The sequence below is a fragment of the Nasonia vitripennis genome, chromosome 2 (genome assembly GCF_009193385.2).
Source record: "Nasonia vitripennis strain AsymCx chromosome 2, Nvit_psr_1.1, whole genome shotgun sequence".
Classification (NCBI taxonomy): domain Eukaryota; kingdom Metazoa; phylum Arthropoda; class Insecta; order Hymenoptera; family Pteromalidae; genus Nasonia; species Nasonia vitripennis.
The window spans coordinates 12093651-12119164 of record NC_045758.1 but is presented as its reverse complement, the minus strand read 5'-3'; the positions used below and the strand labels follow the sequence as shown (position 1 = coordinate 12119164).

Genomic DNA, 25514 nt, shown 5'->3' with positions numbered 1-25514 from the left:
GAACGCGCGTCTGCCTCCCACCCCCCGATAGAGAGATGTTCTCTTTCTCTTCTCTCTTTCTCTCTCTATCCAGGGGCTGCTGCAGCCAAACTCGTTCCTTCTTTTTCCCTTTAACCTTAGGCTCCCTCTCCTTTATCTTGTCCTCGGCCTGGTCCTGGCCTCCCTCGGCTTTTAAACTTGGAATTGTTTCCCGGCGGTCCCCCCATTTACGATCTTATTGTCCTTTTTTTTGGCTGAATGAACCCGCTCGTTAGCCAGGTATGCGCGCAGGTACCTGCAGCAGGATTTTTCGGGGGTGCGGGATATCGCGAGCGAGAGAGAGAGAGAGAGAGAGAGAGAGAGAGAGCTTCCTTTCCTTTTTTCTCTCTTTGGAGTAGGTACCTTATACGCTATGCTGTGTGTGTGTGGAGGATCGTCTGGCGCGGCGCGCGCTCAACCCTGTGTACAGTGTACACACAGTGGAGTGCGTGGCTTCTCATTTATATTCCCTCTCGCTCGCGTGTGTGCGCGGGAGAGAGAGAGAGAGAGAGAGAGAGAGGGGGGGGGGGAGAAAACGCGCGCGCGCGCGCGCTCACTGCACGCACACACCATTGATAATCAAGCAGCGACGCTGCTGCTGGCTGCTGTTGACCCTCTCTCTGTATAATGCGCTATAGGCCACAGCTTACAAACAAAGCTTTCTATGTTGGAGCTCTATAGTGTGTGTGTGTGCGAGAGAGTCGAGCGCTTTGCGTGTCTTCGTTGGTGGGAAATTAATACGCGGGATGATTTGATAGGATTGCGAGCTAAAAGTTTTGTAATCGCTCGCATGCAGCGGATCAAAGGGGACGATCTTTTGTTTATAATTAGAAGTTGGGGTAATAAATTTTGTCGGCGCGCTAATTTGATTACTCAATTTCGTTTTGTTAGCCTACTCTTTCATCGTCAAGTCCTTAATTGATTAATTCGAGAGAAAAGAGCTGTTGACGGAGATAAGGTACTTAGGGCTTTTCTTTTTTTATTTTGGAAGAGGATGAGGCGTCGACGAGAGCGAAACAAGTCGATTTCAGTTATTAAGGAACTTTATTTTTTCTTCGTCGAGTTAAGATCAGATTATTTACAGATTGTAGTTTCATTATTTTACAGCACACGAATACAAGATAATACAATAAACAATCGAATAATTAACTAATAAATAAGGGTGACTAGAAAACAAAATATCAATATTACAAAATAAACGCATATCAGTCGGGATTTCGAATTCGAAATAATGTGTTGATTCAAATGTATGCATTTTCATTTTTCAGCGTTTTCATCAAACAGCAATCATGAGATTATATGATACTTGCGCAAGTCAAACGCTAAGTAGTTACGTTCCTGGCAGTATTTTTAGAAAAAAAAGTCGATAACGCCGAGTTCTTGGGCAGGTCTCTACGAAACCTTCAAAGCACGAAAAAGATACATAATTTACACAATTTTACTTTCTTAAATTCAAGAGGAAACTCAAATAAGACAAGTCAAAGACTTCGCGTTCTGAAACGTGCGTCTTGCAATACTCGACATTTACCTACTGTTATATATTTAGGACCCAGTTTATTTTACTTTTTCTTTCAAGTTTCCTCACTTTAAGTTTCTATTCTTAATTCAATATCAGAAAAAAAAATATTAGTAAACATTCATTTTTGTCATGGTAGTGCTTAAATAAGCAAATAGAAGCGAAGTAAAATATTAATCACGACTTTAGTGAGTCAATGTTAAGTAAAACACGTAAAAAATTTAAAAACAAACTTCTTTTCATGGCAGCCCTGACTTTTTCGACAAATAATTTTCGAGGAATGTTACTTAAACATTATTTTAAATTAATAAATGCAATCGAGATTTCAAGTAAACGGTTAAAAAAATGCTTGTTAAGCAAACAATAATATTCTTATCAAACTGAGATACGAAAATTAAGCGTGTAAATCGCATGCGAACAACTTAACGTACTTGATTATGAAAGTTTCAAGCTAGAAAAATGACTTCTTTCCACGAATTCACTCTAGAAAATATAAATATATAGTAATTGCATGTACAAAAGTATGAGCCATGTAAGCATAAAGCGGAATAAAAAATATTTCCCAAGTTTAAGTAAGTTATTTTCAAGTCTATCTCTTAAAAATCGCCGTACGTTTATGCGTTCGACCGCTCAATTTTCTCATTTGAGCTACATCTTATACAAAAATTACTATAACAACTTTTTAAAAGCGTTCATGTTTCTCTACATCGAAAACTGCGAACCTTTTCAATTGTTACACTACTTTACTTTTAAAAAATGAACTAAAACCAGCGCATGCTCAAGTCTTAAAACATTCTTGATTCGCGAAATGGCATCGTATGCTTTCCAGCTAAAACAACCTTAAGCCTGTTTTCCTGGCAAGTTAAGGAAGATTTTTTTCTATTTTTTTGTGAATAAGACTAGTACATTTCATACATAATTTACAATAAAGGCCAAATAATCATGACCTCTTCAATTACTTAAATAGAAGCGAGCAAGCGTTCTACCTCAAATTGAGATATATCATGTAATTTTACATTAAGAATCGTTTTTACATTAAGAATAATTTGACGTTGCGATAATACTGAACAAATCTTATGTACAATACTCACGTATGATACAACTCTGCCAATTTTGTATGGTACAGTGTTTTTTTTTTAATTAAACTAACAGTTTTAAGTCATATTTATATAACTGCAAGCATAACTTGTTTATTTTATAGTTGTTAATTTAGCATTGTACTATGCAATTTCATATAAGATTCTATCGCTAACGAATCAAATGAAAATTTACGCAACGTGCCATTTATTGTGCTATAACTTTTCAGAATGAAAATGGGCAGTGGCGTATGGCAGATCTTAATTGCCTACTCGCTTGTTACAAAATGGTAACGCGTAGCTAATGCAACCAAGCGTTGTGACAAAAGATCAATCCAAAAATAATAATCGCCACAATAATTACTTTGAACGCATGAGTAATTAAACATCTCACCAACAATTACTGAGAAACTGGCAGTTTGTACTTGTATGGCCAAATGCAAAAGAAAATCACTGAATAATCCTATGCGCAAATTCGCAAGTGCAATTCAAACGTGTCCTGTTACTTTACCAATACCTATACTTTTTTACGCAATCGTTGCCAAGATCCACTACAATCAAGTGCTCATTCGGTAAAACTGCAATTCCTGATGGACGACGTAACTTTGAACTGTGGGAATCAATTTCCGACAAAATTGCTCCTCCACCCAGCTTTAACACTTGAATAACGGTCCGTCCCTTTTCCGTTCGAGAAGCCAATATTCTGCCTTCACTATCAATGGCCATTCCCCCATATCTGCCTTTATCTAAATGTCAAATGAAAAGAATTTTTACATATAAAAATGTAAGCGGATTGGTGTTTTTAATGTAATATATATATATATATATATATATACCTTTGCTTTCGGCGTTGATTTCTTCTGTAAAATCACCTTTTGCCGAAAAAACTTGAATGCGCGAGCCTGCGACTAAAATTTCACCAGCCGGACCGACTGCTACTGATACGATCAACTTGAACATGTTCTTCTTTCCAACCTATCAAATTTGTTTGTATATCGAATTAAGTATGATTCACAGTGAACTTTTTAATTAATCTAATCTATATTACATACCTGAAAAAGAATCTTTCCATTACAGTCAAATACGAACACACAGCATTGTCCATTATCGGCGACTAAAAAGTGTCCATAACTTCTATCTACAGCCACATCAATAGGCTCCTAAAACAGACGAAGAATATAAAAATATATACGTATTTAGGGGGAAAAAAATTCCGTTTAATTTGATTCAACGTACTTGAAAGGCATTATGTGAAAATGAACGAATAGTATCACCCAGTGTTGTCATTTCAGTCACTGACTTTGTTCGCCAATTCACAACAACTAGGCCTTGTTCTGAAATCGCTATGCCTGTACAACTTCTTCCTTCTAGTCCTTCATTTGTAAGATGTCGCATAAACTCTAAATTATCATCCAGTACCTATACATTTTATTCATTAGAATTATTATTTTCTAATCAATTGAATTTTGAAGACATACGGCTAATGCTCTAGAATGTACCTTTATTCGAGAATTTCCAGTATCCACGATGTATATAATGCCATTATCATCAACAGCCACAGCAACTGGTTGGTGGAACTCGTCTTTACCAGAACCTCTGTGTCCATAAACTTTAATGGGTTCATTATGCTCCGTTACGTCAAAGAACAGGGGATAATCTTTTATAGGTCTTTCAAAAACAGATATTCTTAAAGCATAACGACCGGCTACTTTTGGTCTGAAAATGACTTCATACGTTCCATTTTCAAGATCTTTGACCTCCGTTGTGACGGAAGAGTTTTGATTTTGCGATTCACTCTCGTCGCTTAAACCTAGCTCTGCTCCAATAGGATCACCTCCTGCATTTCTGGGGTGTCCATGATAATCCACTGTCTCTACCAATACAGTGGTCTGTAATTTCACTACAGCAGTGTCTTTTAATTGAGCCCGACATAAGCCTAAAAAATACAAGTATTGGTTAATAAAGCCCAAGATTAACTCTTGTTTTCTCTTATTAGTATATAACATAACAATTACGTACTTGGTAGTGTTGTACTAGATCTAACTCTTCCAAATGCTTTAAGCGCTTGTTCTAGATTAGCAAGAGCATCATTGTGGTTGAATTCAGAAGTAATAAAAGCGTTTTCTCTGGGCTCACTGAGTGCTACTGCAGCATCTAACTGGTCGGATAAACTGCCTATTCTTTGGGTGATGTTTCGCACTTCAACCTTAAAGACGTAAATTATTCAATCAGATCAATCTTTAAAAATGCTTTATTAAAAGAGGGCAAAAAAATACCTGATACTGTAGGCCTTCGCACTCGCGTTCAACTTTATTTTTCTCTGCTTCAATCAGTGCATGCTGCTCTTCAAGAACATGTTTTTTATCTCTAGCTGCAGCATTGACTGCAGCATGCAATTCCGTTTTTCGCCTTTCCACTTTAGCAATGATGTTTGCAAACTCTGCATCAACTGCTTCTAGACACTTTTGTTTTGCAGTATCTAACCTCTGGAGTTCGGTACTGACTGAATCTTGTGCTTGTGTTAGCTAAGAAGACGTAAATACTTTGTTAACAATATACCACATTAAAAAGTTTCAGGATATAATTTGAATTGTGCAAAACATACCTTTGATATACATTCGTTTGCCTTATACAGTAATATTTCAGACATACGTTTTATGGCTATGCTAAATGGAATAATTGTGTGTTCAGTACACCCAGGCAAGGCACCTGCATGATTTCCTCCAGTACAAACTGTACAAAATACTGTGTCACAAGTTTCACAAAACAACAATTCTTGATTAATGTGTACTGAACATTTTGGAATAACCTGGATAAAAAAAATACATCATTAATTGACTTTGGAGAATCAAGGATTCGCAAGGTTTATCTGCAGAGTTCTTACTTCTCTACGCTGCCTGGACATCAAATCTAACAATTGATTCACAAGAAAACTTGGAGGTAATGCTGGTACCCCACCTCGAGGTATTGTGATCAATTCTCTGCAAATTGGACATCGGAAGGCTCCAGCTTCGCGCGTCTGGGAGGCCGCGATTCTTGTGAGGCAATGTAGGCACACCTAGAAAATAACAAAATTTTATCAGGTTGTTCTGGCAAAATCAAGAACATTGAAACCCTCTTAAAGAGTATATGCAATAGCAAATGATGCATTGTGCTTACCGTGTGGGAGCATGGCAATAGCTTTGGAGTATGTTCGCTGCCATCGTATACACAAAGGCAGGTGCCACATGTTAAAAAGCTCTCATTAAAGTCTTCATAGTTGATGCTTACTGTTTCTACGAGCATTGAGCTCATGCTGACCATCCTCTCCCCCAACCGTGTTCTGCAAGAAATGAGAATCATTAGTTTATGCAACTTGGCTCACTTAAAAAGTATCTATTACTACTGTTTTGAAATATAATAAAGTATTTAAGTATTAGTTATTGCAGTAGTAGACTAATTTCTTTTTCAATTTATGATATGTTACAATTGTGACATTTTAATAGTCAGCCCTGAGATGATAAGACCAAGACGTGAGTATAAAAATGCATGTTTGATAAGTGCCACTGAACGTATATGCTCAAGAGTGCATTAACATTGTCAGCTTCACAGCACACTACGCAGAGAAAAGTTTTTGCTGTTATTATACGATTATAAAAGTAGTATCCTTGAGTTGAACAATGCTGTACGGGTACGTTGAGGAAAAATGTATGCTGTGCGGATACAAATTTGAGGACGCTTAGTTGGAGGATGTGGTCAATCAAAAGACTAACGAGTGTACGAGATTTTCTCCAAGATTGCAATTAAAATGAAAATAAAAATAGGTCCATGTCCTTTAACCCTTTACATTTACTTAATTAAAACAAATTCATTCATTGAAACAGCTCATCAAAAAACTTTACCCTCACAATTATCGACCGTTATGAAAACACAATTTACATACGCATTCTGAAAGGTGAACATTTGCATTCCAACAGTCAGCTGAGCAATTATTAATGCTTCTTCCAAAAAAATACCAGATCCACCTCGACATCTGCAGAGAGCACACCTTCCCCAAAGCAAACAAACAACGGCGGGCGCCTATCGACTATTCTCGAGATATTTTCTCCGTCGCAATAAAGCAGAGAGTCTCATTTGCATATCCCCTTGTCCGAATGTATTTCGGATCGAGCAAACATTATCGTTAATGTCAAGGAGAGACACACGCCGCATAAATAAAAGAGAGAACACACGCACACACACACACACACAATACGCATACAGGCGAACGGGCGCGCGCGAACGGGGCCGTCTCTCAGCTGCACGAACGTAAGACGAGTGCATATACTTATAGCATGCAGCTCGTCGTCGCGCTGCAAAAATTCAAGATGATAAAACGAAAGCTCAAGAACAATAGAAGCGAGAGATCCGAGGAAGAAAGAGAAGCGCGCTACAGAGGGAGAGAATGAAAGGGTCGACGGCGCAGCAACGTGCGGTTACTTATAAGGAACCCAAGAAGACGGGAGGATAGAAGAGAGGAGCGGAGTAAGTGGAAGCCCGAGAGTCCGCGGATTCCAGGAAATTCTAAACTTACTGTATGGCTAAGCGCAGTGCCTCCATGGCGACGACGAATTCCCGGGCACGCTGCCACTTTCGGAAGGCGCCTCGGCGAATTAAAAAAAACAAGCACAACAAAGGCGCTCTGCTGCTGCTGCTGCTGCTGCTGCTGCTGCTGCTGCTACTGACTAGCTTATATAGAGCTATACCGAATGTCGCACACACGCACTCCCCTCTATCTGTTTCTCGTGGTTGTGCGGTCCTGCTGCAGCAGCCGTGTATTTTCCTTATCCTCCGCCTCAGCAACGACAATGAAGCGTAGGATGCTGCTGCGGATTTGCAGCGGCCGCAGGAGTGTCGCTGTCATAATTTCTCTCCTGGCATTTTGTTGGCTATGCGCTCTTATCTTATATCGAGTGTTGCTTCCTCCGCTCGAAATCTTTCGCTCACATCGGGGAGAAGACGGACAAAAGGGACACTTGCACGCGGAGCGTCGATGTACAAGAGGCTGCTCTGCTCTCTTCTCTTCTCTCTATTTATCCGTCAACGCGCTCGCACGCACGAGAGCGAGAGAGAGAGAGAGAGAGACAACACGAAGTAACACTAAACAACACACGTAAGTGAGCGTATATATCCCTCGCTGTCTTTCTCCTCTGCAGCTCTCTTGGTTCGATCTCGTGTTCCGTCTTCCGTGTTCGTTGGCTCCCTTCCTATCTGTACAGATATACGCGGGTATACTAATACGTACGAGAAGCAGCAGCGGCAGAAACGGACACACAGTCTTTCTCTCGCGCGAGCCCCGCAGGCTCTGATGTGCGTTCGCAGAGTGCAGCACGCGAGTGTGTTCTCTCTCACTCGCTCGCGCACGACTGCCACAATGCGCTCTCTTGGCGACTATCTCTCCTCTGCCTGCGCCGCCGCCGTTGTCCCCCTCCCCTCGCCCTATCTCTCTCTCTCTCTCTCTCTCTCCTGCGTGTTATATAGGTACACGCACACACAGCTGACGCTATGGGATCGTTCCCCGGCGGCGGGCGCCTATAGACCATAAACCGGCTAGCACTAGCTACCATCAACTTGTGTGTGTGTGTGTGTGTGTGTGGGTGATAGAGAAGAGAAGAGGGTGTAGTGTATACACATGTACATACGTGTCTAGCGTCTCACGTTTCACAGCTGCAGCGGCGCGCACGTTTATCTCTTCTACCGCGACGGCCGTTGGCGAGTTGCTACGTGTATATATACTAAGGTGCGAGGGAGACGGATGGGATATAATATTATGATGCTGATGGCAAGGCGCCGCGAGGTAAGGACGTTGTTTTACTCCCAAGTTTTTTTTCTCCTTTCTTTCCAGCATCAGCTGTCCCGCGAGAGACGATGGCTTTCCTCTTGTTTTTCGTTAGGGGGGTAATTGGTGTCGTAAGCGTGTGCGGTGGTAACGATTATTCCATCGACACTTCCAGCTTTTAGCTTCTTCTCTTCCTCTTTCGTCATCTTTCATCATGTGTACCTACGTGCGTTTGTGTACGCGCGCACTCTTTGTTTATAATCCCTAATCTTTCCGACGAACGGGCGGACTTTCGATGGCAATTTACACATTCACGTAATCGCTCTCCGTGTCGAGCGCATAAAAGAAACTCTTACGAAAGCCGATGTAACTAATGATCCGATTAATACCGTGATTATAACTCGCACAACTAATGCGATTGCGCAAGTTCATTTTCCATTTACGTAAGTATAAATTCGTCCAATTTCTACGATATCTCCATATATATATCTCGCTCTCTCTCTCTCTCTCTATCTCGTTGCGCGCGACATTGAAAACAGAGAAGCGGAGCATCTGGTCGTATCAGGTGCACACGATCGTCGCGGCGCCGTAACTCTCTCTCTCTCTCTCTCTCTCTCTCTCTCTCTCTCTCTCTCTCTCTCTCTCTCTCTCGCGGCTATCGGTAGACGAGAGAGTGCATTGACGCAACGATAAAAATTAATCTCTCCGCGCGCTCGGACCGGTGCGCACATACGAGTGTGTTTACTAATGCGCGACGAGGCAAAAAAATTCGCGCATATACTCGACTCGTTTTATCGTGAAATTATTGTGTCTTATACGCGCGCGCGGAGGAGACGATTCTCATCGCATCGACGTAGGCGCGCGCGAGGCTGCTTTTAGTGATTCATGCGTCAGTCTGCGTTTTTTTTTATTTTTCGCTGCAATCTTTCCGACTAATTCGTAACGAATGTATAATACATTTTTCTTCCTGGAAGGAGCTTCACGATTTTAGAGGAAATTATGCATGCATCTCGGAAGTGTGTATCCAAATTCTCTACATCGAGCTGCGAGATGCATCGGGGATCGCGATCCTTACGCAACGTCGAGCGCAGCAGGTCATTTGCATCGTATTTTTTATTTTCATTTCTAACGATCTTGGCAGCCTTACGCGTCTGTATACATCCTCGTGCATATGTATTGTAAGAGAAATTTCAATAGAAACCGTCTCTCCAAGCAAAACGTCAATTTTACTTACGAGCGCGCGCTCTTCAAAGTTTTACGACTTTAAACTAGTTTCGTTGGATTTTTTTGCAGCCGCTAGGCTGTTATTAACACTCGACGCGACGATGTTTTCGAAGTCTTTTGTGCGCGGCGCTGATCTCCGAGATTATTGTCCTTGATTTCTCCGGATAAAAAAGTCAATTAAATTTCCAGGCTTCGGCGACTCGGTATATCCAATCGATCATCGCATTCGTACGCGTTTAATGTCGATATAGACTCCGCTATTCATATCGCACGGCCAATCATCGATATTACCTCTCCTCAACAATGCCCAGCTGTCGCTATAACGTAAATAAAGAAAAAACTCGCGAAAAAAGAAATATTACTATTCGCCTCACAGCTCAGTACTTCCGATCAAGCCGAGCTATAACGGCCCATTCATCCTCGCGATCTCTTATACGATTATTAGGACACGCACGCAAGGCTTCTCATCGACACTTATATATATATATTATACCGCTGCGCAGGTGTATTGCGCTTGATTCAGCTCGCACGACGGCGCAGTGTAAACAGCGCGAGGATCCTTTGTTTGTTTTTGGCGAGTCCGTTATAGGAATAACTATACATAACTGCTTTGCTATGCGCCGTCGCGTGCCTGTTATGTATATACGTGATGTAGAAAAGCATTAATATTTATCGAGCGGACGTGTTTTCATTTTTTTTTTTTATTCTACACGTTAGAATGCTAATTGGGGGGATTTATTGTTTTTGAGATTGACAGCGGCTCTGCGCGGCTTGTTGACTATAATCAGCTGACGGTCGCCGGGCAGAAGCGATATTTCTCGTCTTTTTCTTTTTAATGTACCGTGTTTTTCCCCGCGCGAGAGATACGTTTTTCCTCGAAGCGCGTATACGCGTCAAGTAATAACAGACGAATGAGAAAATGTCACAACTATATATGTGTGTGTGTGTGTGTGTGTGTGTGTGTGTATATATCGATCCCAAAACCAACGATACTCTATGCACTTACATAAAAGGACAGCAGCTCATGAAGACTGGCGATGTGTGTGAGCGAGGAAGCGCAGCTTATATCCTTGTCATACACTCTCCGTTATGCGCTCTGTTTGATCAACTTATCGGAAGCTGTTCACTCCTCCAATATACTATACTTAATGTATCCGCAACATGAACGGAGCTCAGACTCCGGTGGCGTAAACGAAGTATCTCTCAAACTCCCAGTAGTAGACTATCAGGGCGTCGCGGGTCCAGGTCAGCATCAGCCACGCCATAGCGTCGTTATTGGCTCGCGTCCGCAGCCCCGCGCTTACTGGCCTCCACAGCTGTTCAGCTCCATTGTAGTCCCGGCTCTCTTCGCGTCATCGCAGATGCTCGACCGGAGCTGACTCTGCGAACTGCACAGACGCACGCGTGACGCTACTGCGAAAGTACACAAGGGCCGGGAGTCGACTGATGACGAGTCGCGAATAATACTGCGGCGTGCTGTTGCTGTTGCTGCTGCTGCTGGACAACGATATCGATCTCGCAGGTGCGTACCAGCTGACGGTTCGCCGCGCCCTCGTCGAGTCTCTCCTCTGCCTTACCCTTTACGATTCCGACGAGGCCTCGTTTCGATTCTCTCCCTCGGGCCAGCAGTGCCTCGTGCAACGCGGCTGTACTTGTACTTGGCGAAAAAGGACCGGGGAGAGAAAATTCGCTGCACGAGGGTCCGGCGCAGACGAGCGCACGTAGCTGCCGAGTAGAGTCGACGACGCGCGCAGCCCCTCCGAGATGGATTTGGGTCACTCGTGCCGTTTCTACTGGTCGTTGCCGAGCGGCATATCGCGTACTTATGTAGCCTGCACCCCCTGAGAGCAGCGGCTGCACCGAAAGAGGAGGAGGGCAGCCAGAGGAGTATAATGAGAGGATGTGCCGAGACGGAAAAATTATTTCAAGTCTATACTGTATACGAAATTAAAATGCGAAGCACGGGAAAGAAGCGCGTCGCATTCCGGCGCGCGGAGGGAAGTCCGCCGTACGTGAGATGCTTATCTAGCGACTACGCGGCTGAGCACGCGAAATTTCAGACGCTATATACATATAAGCATATCACACACAACGAACAAAGTCTCGACTCATATTTTTTGCGCTCCTCCTGTCTGCGGTGTTGCGAAAGCACACTTCGGGCATCGTGTATTTATGGGGAGAGAATCGATGTGCCGGTGGTGCGTGTGTGCTGTATAATTATGTACTGTATACTCTCGTATCAGCGCAGGCGCGGGAGCGGCATTTCTCACGTCTTTTATCGTTTATCGGCGGCGCGCAGTCAGCGCAGGTCGTTGGACTTTGCGCGAGTTTCCCTCCTTCTTTTAGGCTTGTGTGCACAGCCTGATAGCGAGCTGCCTTTTTTTCACGCGTATGGCTATCGCGAGCGAGGTGGAACAGGAGGTTCCTTTGCGTTGGGGGATCGTGAGGCCTTTTTTCTACGAATGTTGTATAATTTTATTTACAGCAGTTACTTTCTAAGCGCTAAGATTCGTCGGCGATGATGCCTCGTATCCAGTCGACGTAGCTGTAGACCCTGGTGAACACGTCGGGATAGCCGAGAGCACAGGGCGAGCCCCAGGAGCCGATGCCGATCTGGACTCCCTCGGCTACCAGAGGGTTTCCGGCGTCTCCCTGTATTATTAAACGAATTCACGCGTATTAGTTCGGTGAAGATTATCGAGTCCGAGAATTAAGTCGATATCGACTCACGTAGCACAAGCCTTGGCCGACGCCGGCGAACGTGCAGATGTTGCTCCGAGTGACGCTGGGGAAGGTCTCGCGACACCTGTCCAGACCGATGGTCGGCAGTTCGATGAGCTTAAGACTGAAGCTCTTCGGTCCGCCTTTCTGCACATCGTATACCTCGAGTAAATGTCCGTTCACCCTTAGTAATAAGCGCAATTCGAAAGGTCGTTGGTCCTTTCGAGGATCGTTACGTTACCTGCGAGCTACCCCAACCGGTCAGAACAGCCGGGAGATTCTCCTCCTCCCTCACATCCTCGCTCGGCAACTGGACGGGCTGAACCTTGTCGCCGAAAGTCGCCGGTTTGCAGAGCTTGAGCAACGCGATGTCGTCGTGAAGCTCGCCCTGCACGTAGTTCGGATGCAGGCGCGTTTCGCGAGCGCAGAAGGCGAAACCGCCGAAGATGAGGCTGTTGCTGCCGACGACGACGATGAAGCTCGACGGGTCGTACTTGACGAGGCAGTGGGCCGACGTGAGGATCCAATTGTTGTTCAGTAAGGAACCGCTGCACTTGTGGTCGGCACCGACTCGGATCGACGCCTGGTAGGGGTAGGCGTGCTCCGGAGCCGTCTCGCCGCCTACTATCCTGCTGCTCATGCTCAGGGCTGAAATCGTCGAACAGAGAGCTTAAGGGATAAGGCTCGCTTCTGAAGTAGTCTGCGCTATCGATAAACTTACCGGAAGCGAGGAAAGCGAGCGCGAAAACGCAGGAAAGCACGAGAAGCAATCTGCCAGTCCGACGCATGCTTGCGGCGATGTAACGACGATCCGTGGGGAGTCCGCCTCGCCGACTGATTATTTATCGAAATTATTTTCGTCTTATAAAGACGACGCCGAGCCCGTGCAGAGCATTTTCCTCCTCTCCACCTCCCGCATCATCGATCGGTTATCGGCTCGTACAGGGCTTACAGCGGACGAGAATATATCTCGCATCCGCAGAAAAACAGTGGCAAAACAGCGGCAATCAGGCTCGGCCGTTCGAACAAGAGTTTTTCGCGCTGATAATGCCTATACTCCGCGAGCTTTATTACGCCTTAAAGTATAATCGACTTAAGCCTACCTGCATCGCGTGCACTATCTCTGCGGGCAAATGCGTTTCTCGCAAATGTGCGACCTTATCTCGGCGTAGGGATTTCGCCGAGTTCGGTCATGCGAGGCATGAAAAAAATAGCCGATTCCTCAGTGATAATCATATACGCTTTAATGTAATTAAACGCTTCATTATTCATCAGCCGCCGCGGCCGCGCTGGATTACAATAAAAGTCGATTTTTCTGCAGCATTTACGGATGAGATTAATACTTCTTCGTCGAGTGCTTTGTTGTCGTACTGTTACTCCTGCTTGTCGGCGTACTTCTTGATCCAGTCGACGTAGCTGTAGACTCTCGTGAAGACGTCGGGCTTGCCCTTGGCACAGGGCGTGCCCCAGGACACGACACCGATCTGCACGCCGTCGGAGACCAGTGGACCGCCGGAGTCACCCTTCAAGGGATTATCGCTCGTTACTTTTCGGCCGTACGTGCAGCTCGATCGACACAGCCCGGTTAGAATAAACAAACTTACGTGACAGGCTCCCTCGCCCTTCTTCGTGAGGGTGCAGATGTTCCTCTTGGTCACGCGGAAGCTCGTGTTCAGGCACTCGTTCTGCTCGATTACGTTGAGCGTGATGTGCTGCAGCTCGTTTGGCGGCGACCCCGGATACTGTGGGTTACGCGATTGACTCGTCAAGCTATTATCGACATTTTCGGATGCAGCCATATAAAATAGAATCAGAATACTCACGCTAGTGGTGCCCCAGCCGGACAGCTCGGCGGGATAATCGGCCTTGTCGAAATCGGATTCCGGGAGCTTGACGGGCTGCACCTTGTCCCCGAAAACGATGTCCTTGTCGAGCTCGATCAGGCCGACGTCGTTGCGGATCATCAGCGAGTTGTACATCGGGTGAGCGATGATGCGCTTCGACTGATACTTATCGCCGCCCTTGTCGAGGTAATTAGTACCGACGACCGCCGATATGGCCGTGTTGTTGAATCTGGGGATGCCAAATAATCTTCAAAGAAGCTTTTAAGAATTAAGGACTTGCCCAGTAAGACTGTGCTCCCTCATCAGTGCTCGTTAATAGAAGCTTTATTTTCTATAATATATTCTATAAAGCGCTGCCTTACCCAGCCAAGCAGTGAGCTGCGGTCAGTATCCAGCGCTTGTTGAGAATGGAACCGCCGCAGAAGTGTCGGTTGTTGAGCCTCAGAGACACCTGGTAAGGAAACTGGCCGTCCTCGGCCGCCGTGCCTCCGACGATCTTCGGCGAGTCATCTGTGTAATCAGCAGCGATTAGAAATGCACTTTTTACGCGGATTACATGGAAGCGAATATGGAGACAGTTTAATACCCGCCGAGACAGCAGCAAAACACAGTGTAGCACAGAATAAAGCTAAAGTAAGCGCGAATCTGCGCGAGCAAAGAGACTCCATGTTCGAGGCTAATGGTGTGTACTCGGTATGCGAACGTTCGGTTGACTATAATTTCGGAGTCTCGCGAGCTCGTCCTTTATATACCTATGCATGCGGCTGACTCTCGTGCAATATCGTTTAAGTCCAGCTATTAAGCTCACCTGCGAGAGTTGATATTCAAATTTGGGTCGGACCCATTGGGTATATGTAAGGTAAAAGAAAAGTAATTTACGATGTATCTGGCGTAGCTATGATAGACGTCAACTGAACCGGATGACTGATAACTTAACTGGCGAAGATTCGGGGGGCGGGGGACGAATTAGCCTCGTTTTTGAGAAATTTTCCTTATTTTCCCCCGACGCCCAGCGAGAGATACCATTGACGTCTGATACTGACCCGTTGACAGGTGCTTGTTTTAGCGCGCGCGCGCGCGCGTGCTCGCACATAGTAATTTCTCTTTTATTTTTTACACTTTTGTGCGAGTGCGTACGTACAACTTTCTTTTTCAAATCTACGTAATTGCTCGTTTCAAATTGAAATTATACCAGTTGAACGACTGCGTCCTGTATACGTATCGCAGAGGAAAACTACAACGTTGAATCGTTTAAACAGAGTATAATAAGCGTTCGTCGATTAAAATAGAGCGGAATCAATTTCAGCCGTGTATACATACAAACGCACACACACACACACACACAGGCCTCGTCGAGATCGAACGAGTTCAAAACACCCGTCGTATAGAGAACGTCTGGGAAACCGAAAGCGAATGTAAAAATAACACAGAAAACACTACTAATCCCTATACACACTCGAGCGCGCGGGGCACATATGCGCGACCAACGGACTGCTTTCAGTCCCTCCTCTCGCTGCAAGTGCATACACATCAGAGCACTCGGCGAGTCTAAGTGGTCTCGCTGCTTTTTTAATTTCGGCTTGTCGAGAGCAACGTGAATGTGACTCGAGTGTAAACGCCACTCGTGAATGTTTCTATCGCGTTAATTGCCTATGCTATAGCTGACGTTATTGAACGATCTAATTAGCGCCATGATGCATGTATATAACGCTTGCCCGTATGCAAGTGTGAAAATTGAATGAAGTCGTTTGAGCGTAGTTGAGTTTGCCAAGCCTGATGTATGAAAAGTAGTAACGATATTTACTAAAGTTTCTATAATCACGTTGAATTGATAGAGTAGCGCCGTAATGTAGGCAATATTGCGTGTCGCTTTGCGATCAAAGAGACATGCGTAAGGCGCAATTGTCGCAATTAAATTATATCGCTTCAAAATGATCGTTGCAGTCCAAAACGATATTCTTTGATGACTCGCATTCCATTTTACGTAACTTCGTAAGAGATAATCTAATTGCAGAGATATTAGTAAGACTTGGCCATTAACATTGGCTATTCGATTTTAATTACAACTCTAAATCTTTTGTCAAGCTTTCTCAATGATTTGTTGACTCTAGCTTGACGAACAATATAAATAATTTAAAAAGGTACTTACTACAACTACCAGCTACTAGCGAAACGCTTCATACTGCTGCTCTTTGCTAAAAGTAAACTACGCATATCACACATTGATAGCCCGTATTTTACGCTATTTTGATCTGGTAATCTAGTAAAAAAATTAAGTGTTTGTGGGCTGATAAAGTCATTAACTGATTAATCTCGAAGACACTACTACCTATACCATGTTGTATGTGCCAGTTATAAGATAAAAAATCGCCTAACTATTTATACAAGTCTAATCTTTTTGCGTATTATATCAATTCATAATTTATTTTAAAGAGTTGCATTACAATTTTTTCATATTAATTTAAAAACTGACTGATCCAATCAACGTAAGCAGATACTCTCGTGTAAATGTCGGGGTGGCCAAAGGCACAGGGGTATCCAAAAGACAGGACACCAACTTGAACACCATCCTCGGTGACCAAAGGGCCTCCAGAGTCTCCCTGCAATGAACGACATTTATATAAATACGCATCACTTTCAAATCTTAAATCAATTAACGTTATATATCAGCCCGTATAAGATTCATTGAAGACAAACATCATCTGTTTTAAGAAGCACAAATCGTTATCAGTAACACGTACATCCTACGTTTGCGCAAAGCACTCAAGAGAAAAGATTAATGTTTTTATTAAATGAATAATAAAGTCATTAAAAATGTCAAACGACTTACGTGACAAACGCCTTCTCCGCGTTTTCCTTTGGTGCAAAGCATGCTGTCTTCGATGAGTATCAGTTTTAATCTCAACCAATCATTTTTACACGCTGCTTGATTGTGGATTTTCAGTTCAAGTTGTTGGAGTACTTTTGGATAAACTCCTCCGTACTATATTATGCAACAAAAAAAGCACATGTTTGAAATTTCGATTTATCGTTACATAAATCTTGAAAAACTTGTCGAATCACTTTTCTCACCTTCAGAATACCCCACCCACTGAACGTGACACTTGAATCATCGGCAATTTGTTCACCCACGTTGGGCAATTTAACTGGTTGAACTTTGTCATTGAAGACAATGTCTTTTCGTACTCGCACTACGGCTATGTCGTTAACTCCGTGATCGCCTCCTGGTCTCTAAAAATGAAGCTCGACGATACGAGTTTTACCATTTCATTATGATCAGCTGATAATCATTTTTTCGAACTTACGCTATACTCTTCGTGAACGACAAATGATTCTGCTTGATACTCATCACCAACAGTAGCGTTCATGAATACGTTGGTACCGACTACGGCTTTCACGTTAGCTGGATTAACTCTGTAACAAATTAATACATAAACAATAATAGTCACCAGTGGCAATTTTTTATGAGAATCCAAATGTGATTTGCGTATTTACCCTAAGAAGCAATGAGCAGCGGTGAGCAAGTATCGTTTGCTAATTATCGAAGCTCCACAGAGAAATCCTTGATTGTCTTTCAAGTAAGCCTGGTACTTGTATTTTCCATCCGGTGCATCCGAGCCACCAACCACTCTGGTGACTCCAGCTTTAAGAAATCATACGTTTCGCTTTTAATTAAAACAACACGATTCGAATTCGACAAATTTGATTTTAAAAAGCTTGCACTTACCATGGGTACCAGCTACCAACGAAACTAGCAGGAGTATCGCGTAAGACTTCATGTTACTGCTGATCAATATTAAAGTGAACTAAGCACATTACACATCGATTGACGATATTTTATATTATTTCTATCGAGTCATCTGGTAAAAATGAAGTGTTTGTAGACTGATAAAGTCATTGATTAATTTCAAAGCCAGTTTAATACTATGTTCCATTGAGATAACAGATTGCATAAGTGTTTTCGTACGGCACTATGACGGTACAGAGTCGTATTTCCAAGAGTTTTTGGTACCATTCATTAATGAAGCTAATAATGCTCAAAGCTTAGAGTCGAGTTGGATCCGGTTCCTTTGTTGGTTTTCTTACTCACTAATTGATTTACGTCAGCTGTCTCGCGATTGTTGTAAAATAATTGACTACTGTTCATTTTTTAAATAATTTATATTCTCTTGATACCGTTAAATTGAGTCCATTTGCTAGAAGAATGGGCAGAATGATCTTTACTGTAACTATGCAATTACATCGTTTTCTATTACGTCAATGCGATGAACACAGTTGGGGAGGGGGTAGACATTTTTTGTAATAAAAAGCTTTACGCGGTGACGGGTAAGGAGCATATTCTAAACAACCATGAAGCTTCAAATATTGGTTTTCGTCGTTTTGGTTGTGGGTGGTTCGTTTGGTAAGTTCTTGTAACACGTCGCGGAGTCTTTTTAACTACATAGCAAGATAAAATAATGCCAAATACCTATTGTTTCAACGTATAAAGGTAAGCGCCGCGCTAAAGTGATAATTTCAACTTCAAAAAGACAAATCATCGGAGGTACGACAGCTCTTGACGGGTCATTTCCTTATCAAGTTTCCCTGAGATTAGAGAGCGGAAATCATTTTTGCGGCGGATCTATCATAAGCCAATGGTGGATCCTTACTGCTGCGCATTGTTTACACGGGTAACTAGAACCATCTAGCACAATTTTGTCAAAAATTATTTAAACAATTCTTCAATTTGCAGTATCGGGCAAAGGTTAATCACTGTGGTCACCGGTACTAATAATCTCGTGGCTGCAGGTTGGAAGTACCGCTCGCGGTAGCACATCATTCACCCAGGCTTCAATTATAACTCGCTTAAAAATGACGTCGGACTCATAATGCTGAATTCATCAATTTCGTTTAACTACCTCGTTCGACCCGTAGTTCTTCCTACGCTCGACTTCGACTCAAGTGGGTATCCTGCAGTTGTGTCGGGCTGGGGTACTCTGGCAGTAAGTACTGTTGTGGTCATAAGCTTGTCAAAAAATACAGCCGCAGCTGCTGTCATTTACGATGCTTTTTTATGTACAAAGTTGAGGGGACCATCGCCAAGGTTGTTGCGGTATTCGAATACTCGATTATTGAGTATAAAAGACTGTTACAATTATTATCGAGATCGGATATCGGCGTCAAATATTTGCACGCTCACCAGAAGGGGTCAGGGAAATTGCCACGTAAGAATGCACGCGTGCATTAATTAAAAGTGTGTTTTACACTCTGGCATTCTTTTAACGAAATTTTCTTTAAAAAACAATAGGGTGATTCTGGTGGCCCCCTGGTATCTGACGGAGTTCAGATTGGCATCGTGTCATTCGGACAGCCTTGCGCGTTGGGACTTCCCGACGTTTACACGCGAGTTTGGAGTTACATGGACTGGATAAAGTATCACATACGTTGATATTTAGCTCAGGTAATTGATTAATACACGCACGTAAACAGTATACAGGATGCATTATTATTATTTTTCGAACTAGAGTCTACATATAAATCCGAAGATCTCGATGCTCTAATTATCTCGCCGCGCTCGTATTACAATCTTGAGCACCTTTTTCTTGCGAGCACGCGCGACCTACTTTCTGATCGCCGCTAGCCAAGCTTCATTAAAACGTAAACCGATGACGAGTGACAAACGATGAAATTATGATATTACGTCACCAATCATCGGTTCGTTAAATGAAATGCTATCCCTCTATAATTATGTGCTTGCGATTATATTACAATGTTCATCATTACCAATAGAGTGATGCGGTGATTGATTATGTACTTGATGTCAAAAAATAACTAGACAACTGAAGAAGTTGTTAAAATTTTGAATGGAGAAGGCGCATGGGAAATAAAAGCAATTCGCAGACGAAATATATTAAAAAAATAATTTGTTTATCTTACTGCTACAATAAATAAATAAATACTATAAACTACAGTTTATGTTTATCTAATAGGTAAATCTATTAATCCAATCGAGGTAACTGGATACTCTGGTGAATACATCGGGAACGCCTCTTCCGCATGGCATACCACCGAAAGAGACAACACCAATTTGCACACCATCGACGACCAGTGGACCGCCAGAATCACCCTGTAGAAATAGACGATTTCTCATATTACATTTCATTACTATCAACATTTTTTGTTTATTCTGTATTAACATCAGTTAACTTACGTTGCAAGCACCTTCTCCTTTCGGCGAATGAGTACAAATGTTGTTCTCTACAATGGTAACTTTTTTGTAACTCAACCATTTTTCTGCGCATTTGTCTTGGTCCATGAATTCCAAGTTAATTTCTTGCAGAGTAACTGGCGAAGCTCCCATGTACTGTTGACGAATGAGAAATTATATTTTTGCTCAACAAAATAAAATCTTCCGAGATTTTAAACATTTGATGTTGTCGTTGTTACCTTGAGACTTCCCCAGCCTGTCAAAACAGCGGACTTGAGATTTTTTTCATCGTCTTTAGTAGCGAGTCTTACTGGTTGTATTCTTTCGTTGTATTCAATGTCCTTTGCTAGACGAATTAAGGCTATGTCGTTGATAGGAGCCACAATGCTTGGATACTAGAGCAAAAAATTGAAGAAAAAATAAGTAACCAAATTTATTACGTATTATTTAATAAAGCTCACTGCATTCTTACCCGAAAATCTGGATGCGTTTCATAACCAATCACACCATACTCTACTCCGTTCTTATAATCAAGTCGTGAAATCGTGCCTACTACGATTTTCATTTCTTTCGTTTTTTGACTGTAAAACAAACAATTTCGCAAATATTAAACTTGTGTTTCGTATGTTTTTAAAAGAATTGTCTCATAAAAACTAAATATCTTACCCAGAAACACAGTGAGCTGCTGTCAATATGTAACGTTTGCCAATGATGGAGGCTCCACATTGAAAGCTGTCTCCAACTTTTATAAATGCCTGGTAGGTATATTTCCCGGCAGGAGCGTCATTGCCGCCTATGATGCGTGAAATAATTTTGCCTACATTTAAAACATATTATGTTAGCATTGCTCCGTGACTTTTCCAGAATGCCAGAAACCAAATTTGAATCCCATAAAAAGCTTACCTTGGACTGACACAAAAATGCATAATAGAATTGTGAGACAATACTTTGACTTCATTGTGACAAATTTTATTTGAATGCGCGCTTTATTTTTAATGTTACTTGTCGTTATACTCGAGATACAATGTAAGAAGAGAGTTATAAGCAAGCTATTTATACTGATTTGTTGTTAACAACACACTCCTAACATATGTTGTTAAGACAAGTGATTCCTTCTTATATCTTCCGAATCGGCTAATTTTTATCAAAGAATACGAGGAAATATTATGTATACAGCTAATATTATCTTTCTTAATGTTTGCTAAGCCTGAACAATTACGAAAACTCAATTCAGCAGAAAAAGTCAATGAAATAAATAACTTGCCGAATTTACCTTTTATTCTTCCGATGACCCACACAGAACCTCATTTGTTCATAAATACAACTAATGCTCAAATAGATTTACAAACATTGACATACGTATTACGAATTTTAATAAACATTGTTTCTATGCAGTGTTTTAACAGCAATATTTTCTACAAAATTTGATATGAATTTAATAAATTTAGTTCTCGTAAAAAGTGCAATATAAATATGATTGTTGGGGAGTATTAAAAATTGAATAACTGTTTTCTTGATTAATTTATACTTGTATAAGTGACCAAAATGATAAGGCAAATGACATGATCAACCAAAACTTTCCAATAGTCTATATGGATTTATTGTAACACTTGTGTGAAATTCGATAAGATAACAAACATGTTAATTATACTAATATGAAAGTCAGAGAGAGAGAGAGAGCGAGAGAGAGTACAATGTAGTCTAGCATAAAATTTATTCAAGAAACTCGTTCTAACGAGCAAGGGATTCGCTATTTTTTCGGATCCAGTCGAGGAAACTGTACGTTCTCGTATATACGTCAGGAATTCCTACAGCACAAGCTTCTCCATAGGAAACTATTCCTACTTGAACGTTATTTTCTGTTGTAAGAGGTCCGCCAGAATCTCCCTAAAGTGATATATCAAAATTCTGAGCTATATGTATTCCACGTTTCTACATTTTATTAAAGACATATAACTTACGTTGCAAGCACCTTCACCAGCCTTTGTCAAAGTACAAATTTGAGTATCTTTTATTTTCTTCCACGACTCGTTACATTTTTCATTGCTAATTATGTTCAACTCGACTTCCATTAAAACGTTCGAGCTAGGCATTAATTTCTGTGAAGGAAAAATTACAGTAGCATCAGTATACTTAAAAGCTCGTTCATTTGTTTTATATGCTTACGCCAACATGACCCCATCCTGAAAGCTTCACGCTTGTACCGTACGCTTTAATATCTTTAGACGGAAGCTTGACTGCCCGAGCTTTTTCAGAAAACGTAATATTCTTTTTTAAACGAATAAGTGCGATGTCGTTGATTGCAAGGAATCTGTCGAAACCTTCGTGCACGATGAGCTTTTCTACCTCGTAAACATCCCCGGTGTTATAACTTTTTGTATTTGTACCCGCAGTTACTGTCATGCCATAAACAGTTTTTCTGAGAAAAATTTATTTTAACAATTTCTGGTATTTTTAAATAATATTGTACGTGTTAAGACTCACCCTACTAAGCAGTGTGCAGCTGTGAGAATGTATTGGGAATCTAAGATCGAACCACTGCAAAAGAAATCACCGTAAAGCTTCAAAAGCACTTGATATGGATATTTTCCGTCAACCGCTTCAATGCCACCCACAACTCGAGATGTTGGGCCAGCTAAAAATCATTATTCAACACTGTTAATATAGTTAATTAATTTATATATCATTTTTTACACGTTTTGAGAAAATTTAAACTTGCCGTGGATAACAGAATATAAACTAATCAACACTAAAACTATTGAAGCTTTCATTTTTACGGTTCGATTATCAATTATCAGAAATAAAAAAGGAAATCTACGCTGTCTTGCGTTTTATATAATAAAGTCATATTAAAAGATAGGTATCAACAATTTCTTGTAATCGGTCGTTTTATCTGAAAAAGTTCTTCCTTTCATCAATATCTGATTGTGCCATTGATTTATTTCAATCTCGGTTATAAAATTGTGCGCAGTTGGAGGTAGATTTGAACATTCACTATAAAGGCGTAGATGACAATTTTTGTCTGCTGTGTCAACTTAAATAAACTTGATGAACCATATTTTGGATGTAATTATTTTATTACAAAAGATTTCAAAAATTTACAAAAAAAAAAAAAGAAAAAAAATTATAAAAATTTGTTATTAACTGGTTTGTAAAACGCTCTGTCTTATTTACAAGACCATTTGAGCCTTAATCCAGTCAACGTATGCGAAGACCCTTGTGAAGACATCAGGTGCACCATGAGCACAGGGCAGACCGAAGGAGACGATACCGACTTGAACGCCAGTTTGGTCAGCCAGTGGGCTGCCAGAATCTCCCTGTAAATTTTAAAAACGCCAATTAGTATTTTTTTACAATTAAAAAAAAATAATAATAATAAGTAAAAGACGATATACTGACGTTGCAAGCGCCCTCTCCTTTTTGATTAAGTGTGCAGATGTGGCTAGGCTTGACAAAGATCCAGAAGAGCTTGCACTTGAGCTTGGTAAGGACGTTCAATTGAATCTCTTGCAGATTGGTTGCTGGTGGGTCAGCGGTCTGTTACAAAACCGTTTTTTTTTTATATTAAAATGAGTCTTATGGCAAAAGATATAATATATGTCAATTGCTCAGTATATATACTTACGCTGGTTTTTCCCCATCCGGAGAGAACGACGGTTTTATCGAATTGATCGTAGTCCGAAGTTGGCAGAGCAATGGGCTTAATCTTTGGGGTATATTCGATATCCTCGGTCAAACGGATAACGGCCACGTCGTTCTTGACAATGAGCAGCGCACCAAATTTCGGATGGGGGATCAGAGCATCGGCTTGGTAAACCTTTCCTGTCTTCTCGTCGCCCAAGATGTTCGTACCAGCGAGGATCGTCATCTTTGAGGCATCTCGGCTGAGTATAACCATAGATATTTTTATGAATTTAACCATGTATGTACGTATTTACTGAAGTCTACACGAGGCGCCTATATGCATACCCATCGACGCAGTGAGCAGCAGTCAGGATGTAGCGCGTTCCTATGATAGAACCACCGCACAAAAACCTTCCGGCATCCCTGAGCTGCACTTGGTAGGGATATTTGCCGTCAGCCGCTTTGCCACCACCCACGATTCGCGATGTGGCTCCAGCTACAAAGAGAATAATTAATCACAATATCATATTATATATCGTGTTTTGTCAATGTGGATAGTAAAATTGTAAAAACATACCGTAAGCTGTAGCCGTGAGACCAAGAAGAAGAATAGCCACGAATGCCTGCATTGTTAATTGAGTCGAAGAACTCTGTGCCTCGGACCGATTGTTGATTTGCTTATATACGATTTCCCCCAGAATTTTGGCATTAACAAAAACAAATCTGTATACATAGATTGCTAATGCAAAAAAAATTATCATTTCATTTATTGATATACAAACGCGAGTTTATCGAAATCTGATTGAGGGAAGGTCAGTTAAGATGCATATCCACGATGGAATTTGTGCAGCAGGTGCGATGAAATGAATAATCGAAAGTGCATCGATGATCCAGTAAAACAATAAGATAATTCAATCTGATTTCCGAGCTAATCATTTAGTTGATTGTTAGTAAATGATTTCTATATAGAAATTTAAGTTTTATATTATGCATAATAATTGCAGTTAACGAGTCTTCGAATCTATTGAGAAACAAATAATAATCTGATTTACGGGAATCGACTATCTTAATCAGGATGATACTAAATACATATTTTGATGATTACCAAGAAGCATAACAAACGTACGCATACGTTCGTACATGTTGAACTTGTGACGTTTGTTTCTTTTTCAACGAAGTATATTAGATTCAGTGAATGATGATCGTCATGATTATTCATTGTCTCACTCATTCAAACTGTTTTTAAAGTTTCATGAGATGCATCTGAAAGCATTTCATCATTATAATGGATTGAGTGTACAACATTTTATAGTATTTTTTAATTTTGATCATTATTTGTATGAAGTTTTTTTAAAAGGGCATTCGATAAAAGCAAAATTTTCAACTACCGCTGCTAATCGACAGATTTAAGCATCAAAAAAGAAGCTTATTCGATTATCAAACGAATAAATATGTTCAAGCAGTCAAGCTCTAAATTCCCTAAAATAAGCGATAAGATCCCAGACAG

The 25514-nt window shown here is 41.6% G+C and overlaps 7 protein-coding genes and 1 long non-coding RNA gene across 19 annotated transcripts; 2 read left to right on the top strand and 6 right to left on the bottom strand.

Annotated features, from left to right (window-relative positions):
* Positions 1–1043: 1043 nt before the first annotated feature.
* Positions 1044–11952, bottom strand: LOC100123158 (tripartite motif-containing 2 protein-like). 5 transcript variants are annotated; one of them, XM_008214173.4, is made up of 11 exons: positions 7163–8223; positions 5770–5932; positions 5495–5668; positions 5216–5419; positions 4887–5135; positions 4630–4816; positions 4110–4546; positions 3847–4029; positions 3663–3770; positions 3447–3585; positions 1044–3356 (listed from the first exon to the last, which is right to left on the bottom strand). In XM_008214173.4, exons 1-11 carry the CDS (start codon positions 7186–7188, stop codon positions 3118–3120), a joined length of 2109 nt encoding a protein of 702 aa, XP_008212395.1. In that variant the 5' UTR covers positions 7189–8223; the 3' UTR covers positions 1044–3117. The 5 variants fall into 5 exon arrangements, with proteins under 5 accessions (XP_008212395.1, NP_001127784.2, XP_008212397.1 ...); XM_008214175.4 differs by lacking the exon at positions 7163–8223 and adding an exon at positions 10638–11952 and having other exon boundaries at positions 1066–3356; XM_008214176.4 differs by having other exon boundaries at positions 1066–3356; positions 7874–9938.
* A 129-nt stretch (positions 11953–12081) lies between these two features.
* On the bottom strand, positions 12082–13524 carry SPH126 (serine protease homolog 126). 4 transcript variants are annotated; one of them, XM_031922494.1, is made up of 4 exons: positions 13074–13524; positions 12594–13021; positions 12362–12499; positions 12082–12283 (listed from the first exon to the last, which is right to left on the bottom strand). In XM_031922494.1, the coding sequence occupies exons 1-4, from the start codon at positions 13138–13140 to the stop codon at positions 12134–12136; spliced, it is 783 nt and encodes a 260-aa protein (XP_031778354.1). In that variant the 5' UTR covers positions 13141–13524; the 3' UTR covers positions 12082–12133. The 4 variants fall into 4 exon arrangements, with proteins under 4 accessions (XP_031778354.1, XP_016837012.1, XP_031778353.1 ...); XM_016981523.2 differs by having other exon boundaries at positions 12362–12514; positions 12594–13000; XM_031922493.1 differs by having other exon boundaries at positions 12362–12514; positions 13074–13446.
* A 49-nt stretch (positions 13525–13573) lies between these two features.
* SP120 (serine protease 120) lies at positions 13574–15798 on the bottom strand. Of its 5 annotated transcripts, none has more exons than XM_008214177.4 (6): positions 15076–15791; positions 14783–15004; positions 14559–14706; positions 14176–14425; positions 13957–14094; positions 13574–13875 (listed from the first exon to the last, which is right to left on the bottom strand). In XM_008214177.4, exons 2-6 carry the CDS (start codon positions 14862–14864, stop codon positions 13726–13728), a joined length of 768 nt encoding a protein of 255 aa, XP_008212399.1. In that variant the 5' UTR covers positions 14865–15004; positions 15076–15791; the 3' UTR covers positions 13574–13725.
* On the top strand, positions 14370–17179 carry LOC116738495. The gene is made up of 2 exons (XR_004344566.1): positions 14370–14479; positions 14548–17179. It is a non-coding gene; the product is annotated as an uncharacterized LOC116738495 (long non-coding RNA).
* Positions 16598–18008, bottom strand: SP128 (serine protease 128). The gene is given in 6 exon segments (NM_001172598.1): positions 16598–16796; positions 17027–17179; positions 17269–17427; positions 17502–17610; positions 17692–17839; positions 17924–18008. Coding segments are annotated over 6 exon segments (765 nt in total). The 5' UTR covers positions 17976–18008; the 3' UTR covers positions 16598–16652.
* An 822-nt stretch (positions 18009–18830) lies between these two features.
* Positions 18831–20607, top strand: LOC100679323 (chymotrypsin-2). The gene is made up of 6 exons (XM_032597159.1): positions 18831–18866; positions 18929–18940; positions 19008–19178; positions 19260–19400; positions 19484–19636; positions 20166–20607. The coding sequence occupies exons 1-5, from the start codon at positions 18831–18833 to the stop codon at positions 19622–19624; spliced, it is 501 nt and encodes a 166-aa protein (XP_032453050.1). The 3' UTR covers positions 19625–19636; positions 20166–20607.
* On the bottom strand, positions 20086–21411 carry SP123 (serine protease 123). Its single transcript, NM_001172597.1, has 6 exons — positions 21287–21411; positions 21050–21200; positions 20856–20964; positions 20623–20778; positions 20387–20539; positions 20086–20302 (listed from the first exon to the last, which is right to left on the bottom strand). Exons 1-6 carry the CDS (start codon positions 21339–21341, stop codon positions 20159–20161), a joined length of 768 nt encoding a protein of 255 aa, NP_001166068.1. The 5' UTR covers positions 21342–21411; the 3' UTR covers positions 20086–20158.
* A 549-nt stretch (positions 21412–21960) lies between these two features.
* On the bottom strand, positions 21961–25301 carry LOC100123201 (transmembrane protease serine 9). Its single transcript, XM_031923878.1, has 10 exons — positions 24585–25301; positions 24353–24503; positions 24009–24267; positions 23783–23920; positions 23558–23700; positions 23103–23215; positions 22868–23018; positions 22550–22802; positions 22345–22482; positions 21961–22270 (listed from the first exon to the last, which is right to left on the bottom strand). Exons 1-10 carry the CDS (start codon positions 24766–24768, stop codon positions 22115–22117), a joined length of 1686 nt encoding a protein of 561 aa, XP_031779738.1. The 5' UTR covers positions 24769–25301; the 3' UTR covers positions 21961–22114.
* Positions 25302–25514: the final 213 nt, after the last annotated feature.